This window comes from Dipteris shenzhenensis, chromosome 19, assembly GCF_047967505.1.
Source record: "Dipteris shenzhenensis isolate YYH24624 ecotype China chromosome 19, Dip_SZ_1.0, whole genome shotgun sequence".
Classification (NCBI taxonomy): Eukaryota; Viridiplantae; Streptophyta; class Polypodiopsida; order Gleicheniales; family Dipteridaceae; genus Dipteris; species Dipteris shenzhenensis.
In genome coordinates, this window is record NC_141614.1 from 36,608,563 (window position 1) to 36,622,512 (window position 13,950).

At 44.8% G+C, this 13,950-nt stretch overlaps 1 protein-coding gene across 4 annotated transcripts in view; it reads right to left on the bottom strand.

Annotated features, from left to right (window-relative positions):
- The window catches only part of LOC147890417 (uncharacterized), a 31,841-nt gene extending 18,726 nt beyond the window's left edge, over window positions 1-13,115 (bottom strand). For 2 of the 4 annotated variants that reach the window (XM_087390147.1, XM_087390146.1), the window contains exons 1-5: window positions 11,991-13,115; window positions 8,528-9,228; window positions 8,017-8,264; window positions 7,755-7,921; window positions 7,542-7,645 (exon numbers count right to left, since the gene is read on the bottom strand). In XM_087390147.1, coding sequence (XP_087246273.1) covers window positions 7,542-7,645; window positions 7,755-7,921; window positions 8,017-8,264; window positions 8,528-9,118 — 1,110 coding nt within the window. In that variant the 5' untranslated portion in view covers window positions 9,119-9,228; window positions 11,991-13,115. Of the gene's footprint in view, window positions 1-7,541; window positions 7,646-7,754; window positions 7,922-8,016; window positions 8,265-8,527; window positions 9,229-10,822; window positions 10,860-11,990 lie in introns of those variants that run through there. The other 2 variants (XM_087390148.1, XM_087390149.1) reach the window with 2 other exon arrangements.
- Window positions 13,116-13,950: the final 835 nt, after the last annotated feature.

Genomic DNA, 13,950 nt, shown 5'->3' on the forward strand with positions numbered 1-13,950 from the left:
GGTTAGCAGACTTGCAAAGTGTCGAGGACTTGGAGCAGCAAGACAAGCCGGATTTCGGCGTGATCATGGAACCATGGACCACATTCTCACGCTCAGATGTATCATCGAGGAGGCGAGGCCACGAAAACAGAGAATTTATTGTTGCTTTGTGGATTTCCGCAAGGCATTTGACACGGTCCCGAGAGCCCGCCTCATACGGCGCCTACAGGACTTGGGTTATGACGAGAGAGTTTCTGGCAGAGTTCGGGCAGGATCCGGGTGGACAGATAAGATCATGAGCACCATCGAGGTCAAACAAGAGTGTCCTTTGTCGCCTACCTTGTTTGACCTCTACATCGACGAGCTTGAGACAGTGATGCAGACACAGGGGGGTGTAGGTTGCTCTCTTGTGGGCACGCTGATCCAGATTTTGCTCTACACAGATGATGTGGCTCTGTTGTCTTCCTCAGCAGAGGGGCTTTAGAGACACCTAGACGCACTACCGTCCTTTTGTGAGTCTCATGATTTGAAGGTCAACCTGGGTAAAACCAAGGTCATGATCTTCAATACATCTCAAGCCATCATGCGTCAGGAGCAGTTCACATTTGCGGGGTCATCGGTTGAGATAGTTTCATCATACACTTATCTTGGGGTTATCTTCTCCGGACCCAGCTTCACTATGAGACCCGCGATGCAGGCACGCTTGAGTAGAGGGTATGCTTCATTGGCCAGACTAGAGAGGCAATGCTTCCGCTCACACTTTCAAGATCCACGCACCAAGGGGTTGCTTTTTGACTCCTTGGCTCGCCCATCAGGGATGTACGGCAGCCCTTGTTGGGAGCTTGACTTGTCGAATACAGAGTGGGCCCGTGTGGAGCGGCTACAGGTTCTCATGTTATCACGGATGATTCGTGGTAAGTCATCCATTCCTCACTAGATTATTCAGGCTGAGTTTGGGTCACCCCCTTTACAGGTAGATGCTGCATTTCAGGTCATCACATATCTGTACCGAGTTAGGGAATATGGGGATTATACCTCGGGGCGTAGCAGGCTACCATGGATAGCTCTATCCTCTTCTATGGCACTTGTAGCAAGAGGAGACCAGAGGTGCTGGTATGCACATACAGAGAGATGGTTTGAGCGATTGGGGCTCCACATGGATAGACTACCTCCCTTCCAGTACAGCATGGATGCTCCGTTTTCTCCCCTCTTATCACATGAGGTCAATCATGTTATCCGTGAGGATCTACTACAGCTACACACATTTCGGGCCTGGTTGGGACCGAGTGAACTCCCAATGAAGCTTAGCTTCTACAGAGATCACTTCTTACATATCACAGCAGAGGGTTTCATCGACCTACCAAGATACACACAGATTCACCTACCCCACTCGCTGAGGTTCTCTCTTGGGCAGTTCCGGGTCTCTTCATATAGACTCCGCATCGAGAGTGGCAGAGCAGAGCGACTACCCAGGGAGAGGCGCATATGCACACTGTGTGACATGCAGGAGGTTGAGACAGAGGAGCATTTCATCTTCAGGTGTCCTGTGTACTATGAGATCCGAGGACGTTTCCACTGCCTCTTCAGGGATAGTTACGGGATTTTGGCCTGTTTCCTCTCCTACCCAGACCAACGGTGTTTGGCAGGTTTCATTCATGAGGCACTTAGACACCATGAGAGGATACTTCGAGCACGGAGACGAGAGCAGACTTGTTCCTCGACTGATCCCTCTCAGAGCTCTATCACGAAGTTCTTTCCTAGACACCATGAGAGGATACTTCGAGCACGGAAACAGGAGCAGACTTCTTCCTCGACTAATCCCTCTCAGAGCTCTATCACGGAGTTCTTTCAGCTAGATCACATGGACCCACACGAGACGAGGCCTCGACATGACCGTGACCCGGAGCCTGTGACCCAACAGCTCAGACAGCGGGTCGACACACAGATCACACTCAAGGACATCCCCTCCTTCTTTAGAGTTGGAACCCGACCGACGAGGGACACAGTAGCCCTGGTCAGACGCAGAGCTACAACCAAGAGATGTGCCAGGACCGCACCTCTGAGTGGCCGACAGCACTCTATTGCCAACTTCATGCCTCCACTGCCCCATCCATCCTGATATCTTGTTGCTGCCGATGATGATGATGATATTGATGACGATGTTGAGACTGATATATAGTCGACCATCGACATGACTATGTTGTACTTGGGACTTAGTACTGTTATTCTACATTTTTGCATTTTGCATTGGTATGGATGCTCGTTTAGTAGCTCCACTACCACATCTTGTTGTATCAGGATTTTCACAGTCTCATAGACCCATCGGTCTTCCGAAGACTTTAATAAACTTTCTTTCTTTCTTAACAAACTGAACAATGAGAGACTCTCTTTCTCACAAGCTCTCTCTCTCTCACACATAGAGATGAATCTATCTGCACTCTCTCATGGAACTCTGAACACAGACTCTCAAGAATCGCTTGAGGAACAGAGAAGAAAATCTCTCACAAAGAATCGAGGAACTCTCTCTATCTTTCTCTCAAACTCGGAGTAGAACTATGAATGAAAATGGACGGAAATCTCTTCCAATGAACGGAAATCTTTCAATAGATGGGAGTCTCTCGCCGGAAGTGAACTCTCACGAAGAACACTCAAGAGAACTCACAATCACTCAATCTCTCTCGCACTCTCAGGAATCGCAATGCCTCAGCCAAAGGCAAGGGATCTCTGATACTATGACAAAATATGAAGAGAGGAGAGGAGAAGAGTGGAGATGAGGAGAGAAGGCACAGCTAGAGAGCACACCACAAATGACTAACTGTACACTAGATTTAGTTGAGAATATAGAATATATACAAACCCATTTAGGATTAGGGTTAGGGCATCTAACCCTTTCCTTTATAGCACTCTATTGGGTTAGTGCTATGCACATATGATCACATGATGGTGCTATGCACACATGATCACATGATGTTGAGCGTGATCTCTCAACATCCTCTCTGATCTGAAAACACCCTTCGCTGGTCACCCGAACAATCCATTCCTCGCACACGCTCCTCCTCAAAGACACCTCCGAACAGCACCCTAAATTTCCTCTCTGTGTGTTGGCTCAACACTCCCTCTGATTGTTGGAAATTGTATGCATGCAGACGTTTTTGGCAGCACATAAAATGACGTTTTAAGAACAGTAGAAGAACTCGCAATGAAATTGCAAAGAGCAAAACACTGCATGGATTGGAAAATACGCTCGACTGATTGACACAGGACCTTGCCGTAACCCTACGGGGTTTGTAGGCATACAATGACTCAAAACGGACGACTAAGGACTCCTATGAGCTTGCTCAACGACCTTCTACTGACACCAACTCTCATCGGAGAGTTTGGACAAAGAGACCAAAGTAGTCGCCTCTCAGGACCTTTGTAGAAGTAGAGAACCGCCTTGCCACATTGGGAATAGCCATGTGTAAATCATGCATTGCTAACCACCTCAGCCTGCCAATCATCAATCCTTCATGCATGGACCAATCCTGTTGCTCTGTCCAACCAGCCACATCAAATGTCACGCCATTGGACCAATATTCAAGTGCCATTACCCAGAACAATCCACTCTAAACCTTCAAACCAAATGCGCATCATGCCAAAACCCACACTGGATATACCCCTATGAAGATCATTTGCCAACACCGATCCTCAAGTCTCAAGCCAACTGTGGCTCTGATATCATGTGTGAGAAGTGCAGCAGAAATGAACGGATGAGAGAGAGAGAGAGAGAGAGAGAGCACGCCTCACAGACACACACCACACTGAGAAGGAGAGAAAGGAGAGAAAAGCACAGGAGAACTGCAAGTGATCTCTGGAGAAAACCCCGCTACAACTGGGGGAAAACCTCGAAAACATTGTGCTGCTCGAAAGCTCAGAACACACAGCTCAACAACCAAGTGAAGGGAGCACTAAGGAGTGGATGAACTACTCCACTACCCTGCTCCACAAGTGCAAGACTGGGCTGGCTCTGCTCCTCTGCCAGGCCCAGGAATTTATGATGAAATGCTCGAGTGGGGTGGCCTATAAATAGCCCCCAGCCCCCTAGTCGGCCAGCAAGGGGCTCGGCCGACCAGCAGCCTACAGGGCCAACCCAACAGCCTACAGGGCAAACCCACCAGCCTCCTATATAGGGCTGTACAAGGCCCTAAAGTGTGGGCCTGCCAACCGACAGGCAGGGCCCTATATAGAGAAACGATAGGGTTTGCAGTGGAGCGATCAAAAAATAGACAATACTCAGACACAACTGAAGAACGGAACTCAAAAAACATAGTGCCTGTCGGTAATATGAAAAACTGAATACAAAAACCTCAAGCCGGTGTGTCTCAAGGACCGTGGCTGAGGTGAATCTGAAAGATGATTCCATGTAGAGAAACAGTAGAAAAGATAGCAGCAGAGGGAGCGTAACGCAGTCCTCCGTGTAGCCTGATGAAGGGCTGAAGATGATGAAGGGCTGAAGTTGCCCTAGGAAATGGCTGAAAACCAACATGCTCTGAGGAAGCAGGAGGGTACAGATCTGGAGCAGAGAAGCAGAAGGGACAGATCTGGAGCAGGAGGGGCTGCAGCAACGGATGGAGGAGGTGAGGAGCAGCTGTAGGTCCTGTCCTGTCCTGTCCTGAGGTAGGAGAAGATGACAGAAAGCAGAACTGGAGCAGGCGGGGCTGCAGCAAAGGATGGAGGAGATGAGGAGCAGCTGCACGTCCTGTCCTGTCAGTGAGAGTGTGGGGGGCTAGTGCCTTTATAGGCCTGACCTGGCTGGTCGGCCAGCTGGTCGGTGGGCCTGCCAGCTGGTCGGCCAGCTGGTCGGCCAATATGGTCGGCCAGACCAGCCGGTTAGCCTGATTTTGGTCGGCCATTTCTGGCCTTTCTGGCCACTTGTTTGGCCATGCTGGCTGACCTTTTGGCTGGCCTGCAAGCTGGTATGTTTGCCCCAGAAATTGGGGATTGCTAGTTGCTTAACACCCCCTCTCAATTGCCAATTTGGAGGGGCAGACATTGTGTGCTTGGAGCTTCGTGTAGGGATGTCGACGGTGGTGGTGGCTATCCCTGTGAAATGCCCAAGAGATGATCACAAGAGGAGTGCCCTTGCAAGGGAATTGTTCACTTCCTCAAGTGCCTGAGTTACGCGTATGATCAACAGAAATAAGAACACTGTGAAGCTCGAGAGAATAAGCCACCCCCTCTCACCGCCGAAAGGTGGAGGGAAAAGCAAAGGTAAAGAACAAATATGTCGTAGCAGCAGTGATAATCCAAAGATGGTAGGATTTCACCAAAGGAAGAGGTCGGAGCTGAACAGTGAGCCAGTGTGTGCCCGATCTTGAACCTCGGGAGAGAGGAGTCTATCCCCGCCTCCATGAATGTAGAAGAATTCGAAACAACAGTCATCAAGACACATCTGAACAGAAAGGGTCCCGCCTAGGGAGAACTTGTAGATCCTGGAAGTCGATGCCGATGGAGATCTGGTAGAGGTGAAGGATCATGACCTCCTTGTTCGAAGGAATGGGAAGTGTCAAGCCTGAAACCAAAAAGGGAGGGAGGGATGGGTGTAGAAGATGGAGGTAAGAAAGGGAGGGAGGGATGGGAGTAGAAGATGGAGTTCTAAAAGGGAGGGAGGGATGGAGTTCTCTCCCTTAGTGCGCAACGGAAGAAGAGGAAACTGATATGTTCATAGGAGTGATGCTCCCCGTACCTATGGCCTCCTTAAAGAAGCAGGATCTTTAGATCACCAGAGATCTGGGGTCTTTAGATCACCATGGCTCTGATACCATATAGAGAAACGATAGGGTTTGCAGTGGAGCGATCAAAAAATAGACAATACTCAGACACAACTGAAGAACGGAACTCAGAAAACATAGTGCCTGTCGGTAATATGAAAAACTGAATACAAAAACCTCAAGCCGGTGTGTCTCAAGGACCGTGGCTGAGGTGAATCTGAAAGATGATTCCATGTAGAGAAACACTAGAAAAGATAGCAGCATAGGGAGCGTAACGCAGTCCTCCGTGTAGCTTGATGATGACGAAGATGATGAAGGGCTGAAGCTGCCCTAGGAAATGGCTGAAAACAAGCATGCTCTGAGGAAGGAACCTTCAGGCTATCTAGAATAGCAACATGATGAAGAAAAGGAGCAGATCTGGGGCAGATCTGGAGCAGAAGGGGACAGATCTGGAGCAGAGAAGCAGAAGGGACAGATCTGGAGCAGGAGGGGACAGATCTAGAGCAGGTGGGGCTGCAGCAACGGATGGAGGAGGTGAGGAGCAGCTGCAGGTCCTGTCCTGTCCTGTCCTGAGGTAGGAGAAGATGACAGAAAGCAAACTGGAGCAGGCGGGGCTGCAGCAAAGGATGGAGGAGATGAGGAGCAGCTGCAGGTCCTGTCCTGTCAGTGAGAGTGTGGGGGGCTAGTGCCTTTATAGGCCTGACCTGGCTGGTCGGCCAGCTGGCCGGTGGGCCTGCCACTTGTTTGGCCATGCTGGCTGACCTTTTGGCTAGCCTGCAAGCTGGTATGGGCCGATTGGAACAAGAAGAGCACAGGAGTTATTGCAAGGAAGCAGGAGGGAGGCTACCAAAAGAGAGGTTATTAGCAGTTCTGTGGATTTTGTTACCAACAACAATCGTAGGCCCAGTCATACTTATGTTCCAAAAGTTCTAATGCTTGTTCCCTTGAAGAGAGAGGTTCCATCAGCGAAGGCAACCAGCTTCTTCATCCCTTACTAAAGTGCAAGGATTCTTCATTATAGAGTATTGGATAGAGATTCTAAAACTCACCAGTCATTTGTTGAAGGCTCCATTGGACACCTTCAGAGACCTAATGTTGGGTCATGTGCATGTTCTCTCTATGTCCCTTTCAACCTCCTTTAAACCAACCAACAAACTCAAAGGTACAAACGTATGGATATCATAGGATCTCACCCAAACCAAGTTAGAATATGAGCTTGCAAATCTATAAATGGTAGGACTCTTGGTTATGAACACATTATGAGAACAGTGTATAGTTAGGAACTTGAGTAGTGTTTAACGCAATCCCTCTTTTTAATTATTTTGTAATAGGCTTTCATTGTCACGAGCATCTTTTGTCTCAAGAGGACATCAGTAATATCTATCTTTCCAACGCTATGCTGTACATTTTGTTCAGCAAGCTTCTATTGCATTGTCAATTGTCAAGTTGCATGTGTGAAATCGAGTCCCCAGCTTGCATTTTTAACTGGCTACTGCATTTCTGCCTCAGCCTATGCACAGAAAAAAGAATAGATCTCAATATCATGGTTTTTCCACATGCGGCAATAAATGGTATGATACTTTCAAGGGAACAGAACAGGCAAAAGGAGGAAAGAAAGACAAATGTAAGGAAGATCTTCTTCACATAGAATCTTCATAAAATCCCAATGCTCTATTACCTGTCACACAGACTACAAACATAGGTGGAAAGAACTTTCATAGGAACACTCGGATGGTCACAGCAGAATACTTTCGGAGACAGTTGGAAAGAACATACACAATTGAATGAAGATTGGAAGACAAAAGTGCTTACTTCTAAAGATTGCTTTCCATCATCACAACAAAAATATCGGTGACCAGATTCTTGCCAGATCTCAGCTAGCTTGCAGAGTGTTTTTTTCAAAATGAACAGCTCATCTGCAAACAAACATGGACTTGAGAAGTAGTGTCCTGAAAATTCCAAGAATGCATTATTTGAATGAGCACAAGTTAGGACACTCAGAATTGTTTGGTCGTGTGTCTTCACCTTCAACTGCACTACTGTTAATACTGTTTGAATCACAGTCTCGTGAATCACATATCTTGAAGCTGTTCCACAGGTTTTCCACAGAGTCTTGCATGGTTTTCAAGAACAAACTTACGGTTTTCTGGACTTCATAGTTATCTTTCAACAAGTCTGGAGCTTGAGAAGACCTGAATGGAACAAGTGATACATAGATTCAAATAAATTTGCAAAGATGACCACAGAAACCTGGAAACTTATTTATCCCAAAGAAGTATAAACTGACCTATCAAGGTGTGGAACTACAGAGAATCCCTCTCCTTTCTCCCCTTCTGCAACATGTCTATCTTTTATGCAAGTAGGCGCTGAATTTCTCATTGTGGTATCATAATGTGGATCCTCAAAACCATTCCTATCTTCCTGTGGGTTCATAGATCCGCCTAAATTCTCAGTAGGGCTTCCAGACGAGGTGGTGACCATGTTCTGGTGAGCCCCCAAAACCCTGGAGATAGAAGGTATCCTAATTGTGTTTATCTGAAAAACATACCCTCTCAGACTATCAACTTAGTATAAGGAGACTTTTTAAAAACAAGTTCCATATATACTGGTTTAGATAATGGAAAACACAGAATAGCAAATCCAACAACAAATAGTTTTCTGGTTTGGATAATTAATAGCATCATTATTCACAAGTCAGAAATGTTTTTCAGGTCATCCTATTTGCAGCTCTAGAATTCAAAATCCAAAATATAACACACTCTTTTTGGATGCAATCAAACCTCATACTGATCACTTACCTTGTCAATAAACTTGTCTGCAACAGTATTTCTTTCTTCTTCAGTTTCTTGCAATCTAAGCCTTTGCAATTCGGCCTTAAGTCTTTTAATCTCTAAGTCTTTTTCATCATCTCTCATTCTGCGATCAGATGCTTTATTCCGCACCTCATCACTGTCTTCAGCTGTACTGCTTCCGTACTTAGTGTGGCTTTTCTTCTCTTCATAAATGGGTGAGACATAGATGCTACTGTAGTGCTCAATGAAATCCTTTTGGCAAGGGTTTTGTCCTGCATTCTTAATCCTATCTTCAATACCTGTGATTAACTTTTTCTTCAGCGACCCTGATAACTTTTTGCTGTCAAGTCTCCTCAAACGCCTTTCCAAAAATCCAAGAGCTGTCTCTTGGTTTCCTAGTTCTAGGTCTAGCTCCAAAATCTCAGACTTTGGTAGGATATCCAGATTTTTGTGGTTTGCCATCTTGACATGTCTGTCAATCAGTTGAGACTTTCCAGAATACTCGCCACTGGTGTCCTGTTCCTCTCTTGCCAGTTGCCTTTGGTTGACTTCATCAGTGTGCTCACCCCTTTTAATAACGTCTAGCTTGTCTGACATGGTTAATCTTTTCTTGGACCGTCTAAAACATCAAGTATTTTAAAACTCCTTGTCTCAAAAAAACTGGCTGGACATGCAATAATGGATAAGCTCTGTTCACAAGTTCTGTCCTGCAACATAGTCACATAATGTCCCTTAGAAAAACAAAGTCAAAAAATTTTGCATATTTATATCCCCTAGAACAAAGTCTAACAGCTACCTATGTTGCTCCTTATTATGCCTATACAAAATTATAATTTAGTGGATTTAAATCAGTTTTAGTCACATGTAGTCTCTTTGCTCTAACTTATGCCTTTTATTCCTTGGGCTAAATTTGTTAATCTCACTAGAAGTCCTGTAATGCTTGGCCCATTTGGTGCAAATATCACACACAGTAATTCCTAGCCTAGATGTATTGACCCCACGTATATAGGCTCATCCAAACATCACAGTCAATACACACTTTTATATCATGCTTTCCCTTACAATTCCATCACCATCAACCCATAACTAATATTATTTAATACATTCTCATATTATTTAATTCCTAGCCTAGACATATTGACCCCACGTACATAGGCTCATCCAAACATTGCAGTCAATACAACACCTTTATATCATGGTTTCCCTTACAATTCCGTCACCATCAACCCATAACTAATATTATTTAATACACTCTCATAATAAGAGATGCTTGCCATTATTCATGCTCTTAAGAAATAGAGGCATTCCTCGTATGTGTCAAGTTTATTAATAAGAGCGACCATCATACTTCACACTATTTCTTGTCTCAAAAACAGCTTACTAACAAATTAAAAACATGGTTGTCACAAGTGCAAGCACTTTATTTCTATACTGAGTATTCGAAGGGCAGTGAGAATGTGGCAGCTCATGCTTTGTCCAGGCTGTGGATTGCAAAGTTGAGTCTACAGCAGCTTCTAGAGATGATGTATAATGTGCGTAAGATGTGAAACTTCCATAGATAGAATGGGTACATGTGACTTGCATCCTATAATGTGCATAAGATGCGAAAATAACTAAAATTTGGAAGGCCTTTCAACCATTGCTTGGACATTTATATAGGAGGAGGATATACTATTGTATGATGGTAGGGTGATTTTGTCTCCCCCATCACAGCATATACCCAAGGTAAGGTGCTTCAGGAGCTTCATTCCTCTCCTACTACTGTTCATGTGGGTATCATCAAAACCTATTAAAGGATCACAGAAAAGTTTAAATGGGCATGGATGGAAAAAGATATCGTCTCTTATGTTCAATCAACAATCTTGTGTGCAGCATGTCAAGGAGCCCGGTCTACTCAAGCCACTTTTAACTCCCTCCTAAAGGTGGACATGACTACTTGAGAAGATAGGCCTACTAATATCACATGCCTTACAAAACTACATACACAGCTCCCCAAGTTGCTCAAGTCTTTATTAGAATATTACAGAGTATAGGGGCAGGAAGTTTGTTTATATATTTGGACAGCATTGATGGCGGCACTCTTGAGGACGAAGATGTATCTCACCACTTATCCTGGAAGTGATGGACAGATAGAGCAGGTCAAGCAGTGGCTTGAATATTATTTGAGACATCTTGTGGGCGATCAGAAAAGAAAATGAATGGAGTGGCTTCATTTAGCAGAGAACGAGAGAAAAATAAAGTATTGGACAGACAAGACAGGTTTTGGAGGATTATGTATATGTAGGACTGGATCAATCTTACCGATATTCCAACTTCAAGAAGACGTTACAAGTCCAACAACCCTAGTGGCTCAAAGCAGCGTTCAGAAGTGCAACAAATCCTTGAGAGCAGCTTATTTTTGCCCTTGTGAATGAAATATGATACTGATTTGGCATGTACTCAAGGCTGACTACTGAGGTGCTGAAATCCTTTTGGCTGAGACAAAATGTGAGATTGTTTGATCAGTCCAAGATTGGTGCATTGGGCAAAGACACCCTTTGTTTGCGTTAAGGTGATCAGCAGAAGACAAATGTAGAAAAGACCTGTAGCTGGAAATATTGCTGGAGGGTTTGAATTTGATGTCGTGATGAATTTACCAGAATGCAGCCTTTCTTTCTAAGGGGTAACCATTCCAGATTGTTTCCTTTGCCCTGTGCAAAAGGATAAATTGAGTCTATATGGGTAAAAATTGTATATTTACGTTGTGGTTCTGCCTTGTTCAGAACGGCTGAATGCCTGGGCCCATGGGATGAACTGTTTTGCGTGGACGATGCAAGTAGAGTCAGTTTGTTACACATTCTGAAATGAGAAATTTGTGTTCGAAGCTTTCTACGTTAAGAGTCTCTTGGATCCGTTGGATAGCTATGGTCGTATGCTTTCTTGCATACCTGTGTGTGGATGTGCATCGTGTGTGATTAAGAGAGAGCAGACGCATGTATAAAGTTGTCAAGCCCATTGAGCCAGAATGTTCCCTTTAGTAACTGTGTAGCATGCACCTTAGGGCAAAAAGGCCCGCCACATTGCACAGAAAACAGTCAAGAGGATTAGCATGTGAAGAAATGAACACTTCATAGGCGACGAATGAAACACCATAATCCACGTATAAATTTGAATTATTTAACCATGGCAAGAAAGCCAATCGCAAGGAGCAGCTCGAATGGCAGAGTTGGCGAGATATTAATGACTTGCCCGAGTTGTTTATATGCAGCATCCAAATGCTATAATCGAACAACAGAGGGCAAGTTTACTCTCTGCTCGAAACGATTTACGTTACTAAAAGAAACAACCATCATGCAAATTCCGGTGTTTACGATGCAAAGCTGGGGTTGAAGGCTAGAACCTGGGAGCAAACTTAAGATTTCGAGCCACTGGAAAGAAACTGTAGAATGGAACAGCAATCTCTACATCAGAATTGGCATGGGAGGGATACCTACGATATGGGTGCAGGGGCAAAGGGTGGCAATGAGAATGATTGCCCAATTTGGGTAATGAGCAAAGTCCACCACGAGACACATGGCGCCATCGCCGGGCATTCCAATGTAGTTTGCTTGCCGGCAGGCCGGCAACCTCGTTGGTATTCGACCCTGCTGCTGCTGCTTCTTCTTCTTCTTCGTTTTGCAAACGACTATCTTCATCTTTTCCTTGATTCTCAAAAGGCGTGCAGAGTGGATGACCCTGCTGCTGCTTCTTCTTCTTCTTCGTTCTGAATTATTCCTGCAGAGTGGATAACCTGCTTCTTCTTCTTCTTCTTCTTCTTCGTTTTGCAAGCAACCCAACAGCTCTTTTCCTTGATTCTCAAAAGGCGTCCACTACACCCAAAACAAATGTGTGAATCAAGTCCTTGATCGTGGAGAAATTTTTCTTGCAGCGTGGCCTTTCTGAATTATTCCTGCAGAGTGGATGACCCTTCTTCTTCTTCTTCTTCTTCTTCTTCTTCTTCTTCTTGCAAGCAACCCAACAGCCGACTATCTTCATCTGTTCCTTGACTCTCAAAAAGGCGTGCATTACACCCAAAACAAAATTGTGACTCAAGTCCTTGATCGTGGAGAAAGTTTTCCTGCATAGATCACCCAACCAAACGAGTGTGGCCTTTCTGAACTATTCCTGCATAGTGGATGATGTCTCTGAATGGGAGTTCACACCTTGGTGTCTCTGAGACACTCAACGGGTGAACTCCAGCCTCGTCCTATTCTGCAATCCCCAAGTAAGCAGAATCTTCTAAGAGTTTCTGCAATCCCCAAGTCCACTCCTGCAGGCAGTCAGCATTTTCAGGAGAGACGTCGCCTCCATTTGCTGCTGCCATTTGCATGCTTTCCACATAAAACTTCTGTTCGTTACGCGAAACGCCCTTACAGATTTTTTGCAAGCTAACATCCTCCAAATGCTAAAACAAGATGAATGCTCATAAATCATTCATAAGGCCTGCCTGAGATGCAACTTGGAAAAGAGGGTGGAATGCTCTAAAACAAGATGAATGCTCATAGATCATTCATAAGGCCTGCCTGAGATCTGCAACTTGGAAAAGAGGGTGGAAAGCTCTCTGTGTGAGAGAGAATGTGTGTGTTTGCGTTTGTGTTTGAGTTTGTGTTTGTGTGTCTTTCACTAGAAAAGTGTGTGTGTGTGTGTTTTTTTTTTTTTCTAGACATGTAATATGTCCAAGTGGAGAAAGAATTTCTAATTTCGCTATTGAAGACACACTTTCAGGCACGCCAAAAACCACTTGATCGACTCTCCAGGCCTTCTCAAGGAAGAAGTTATTCAATCTGTCACTCAAGGGTAGCCATTGCTTTTCACAAAAGAAATTTGAAATGGAGAAAGGCACTTCTGCAATGTTGACAAAGGTAAGGGATAAATAAGAACCTTGGAGGTTTAGGATGCATGCAAGGATTGCCATTCTACACATGCCAGCTTACATTCAAGGTGAACAAGCTATTCTTTCTCGTGATTTGAGCTAAGTTGCAGTTGAAACAGAGTATTGCCAGTGTATCTCCTGGTCGATCTTGAGTTCAAGCCCCAAGGGCCACCTTGTATGGGGGCGCTCTTGGCACTTTCAATTTTAGTACAACGCAAAAAAGAAAAAAAGGAGACATCGGCCACTTATACAATGCTCATCTTTTGGAAATTTTCAAAAACCATAAAATTGGAGATAGAATTTCACAAATTTGGAGGTTTTCACACAATTTATAACTATTTTTTACACAGGTTTTGGTGACCTCACAAAAATTTTCCTTCAAGTCAAAATCAAAATCACATGCCACTTAACCTAGGTTTTTCGTGAACTTTACCAAGGCACCAACCAACGTACCATTCCACTTCATTCACCACCTTGAATGGCCAGCTCTCTCCTACCTTTTTTGAAACTTTGGACCAAGTTTGTTTCAGAGTGAGAT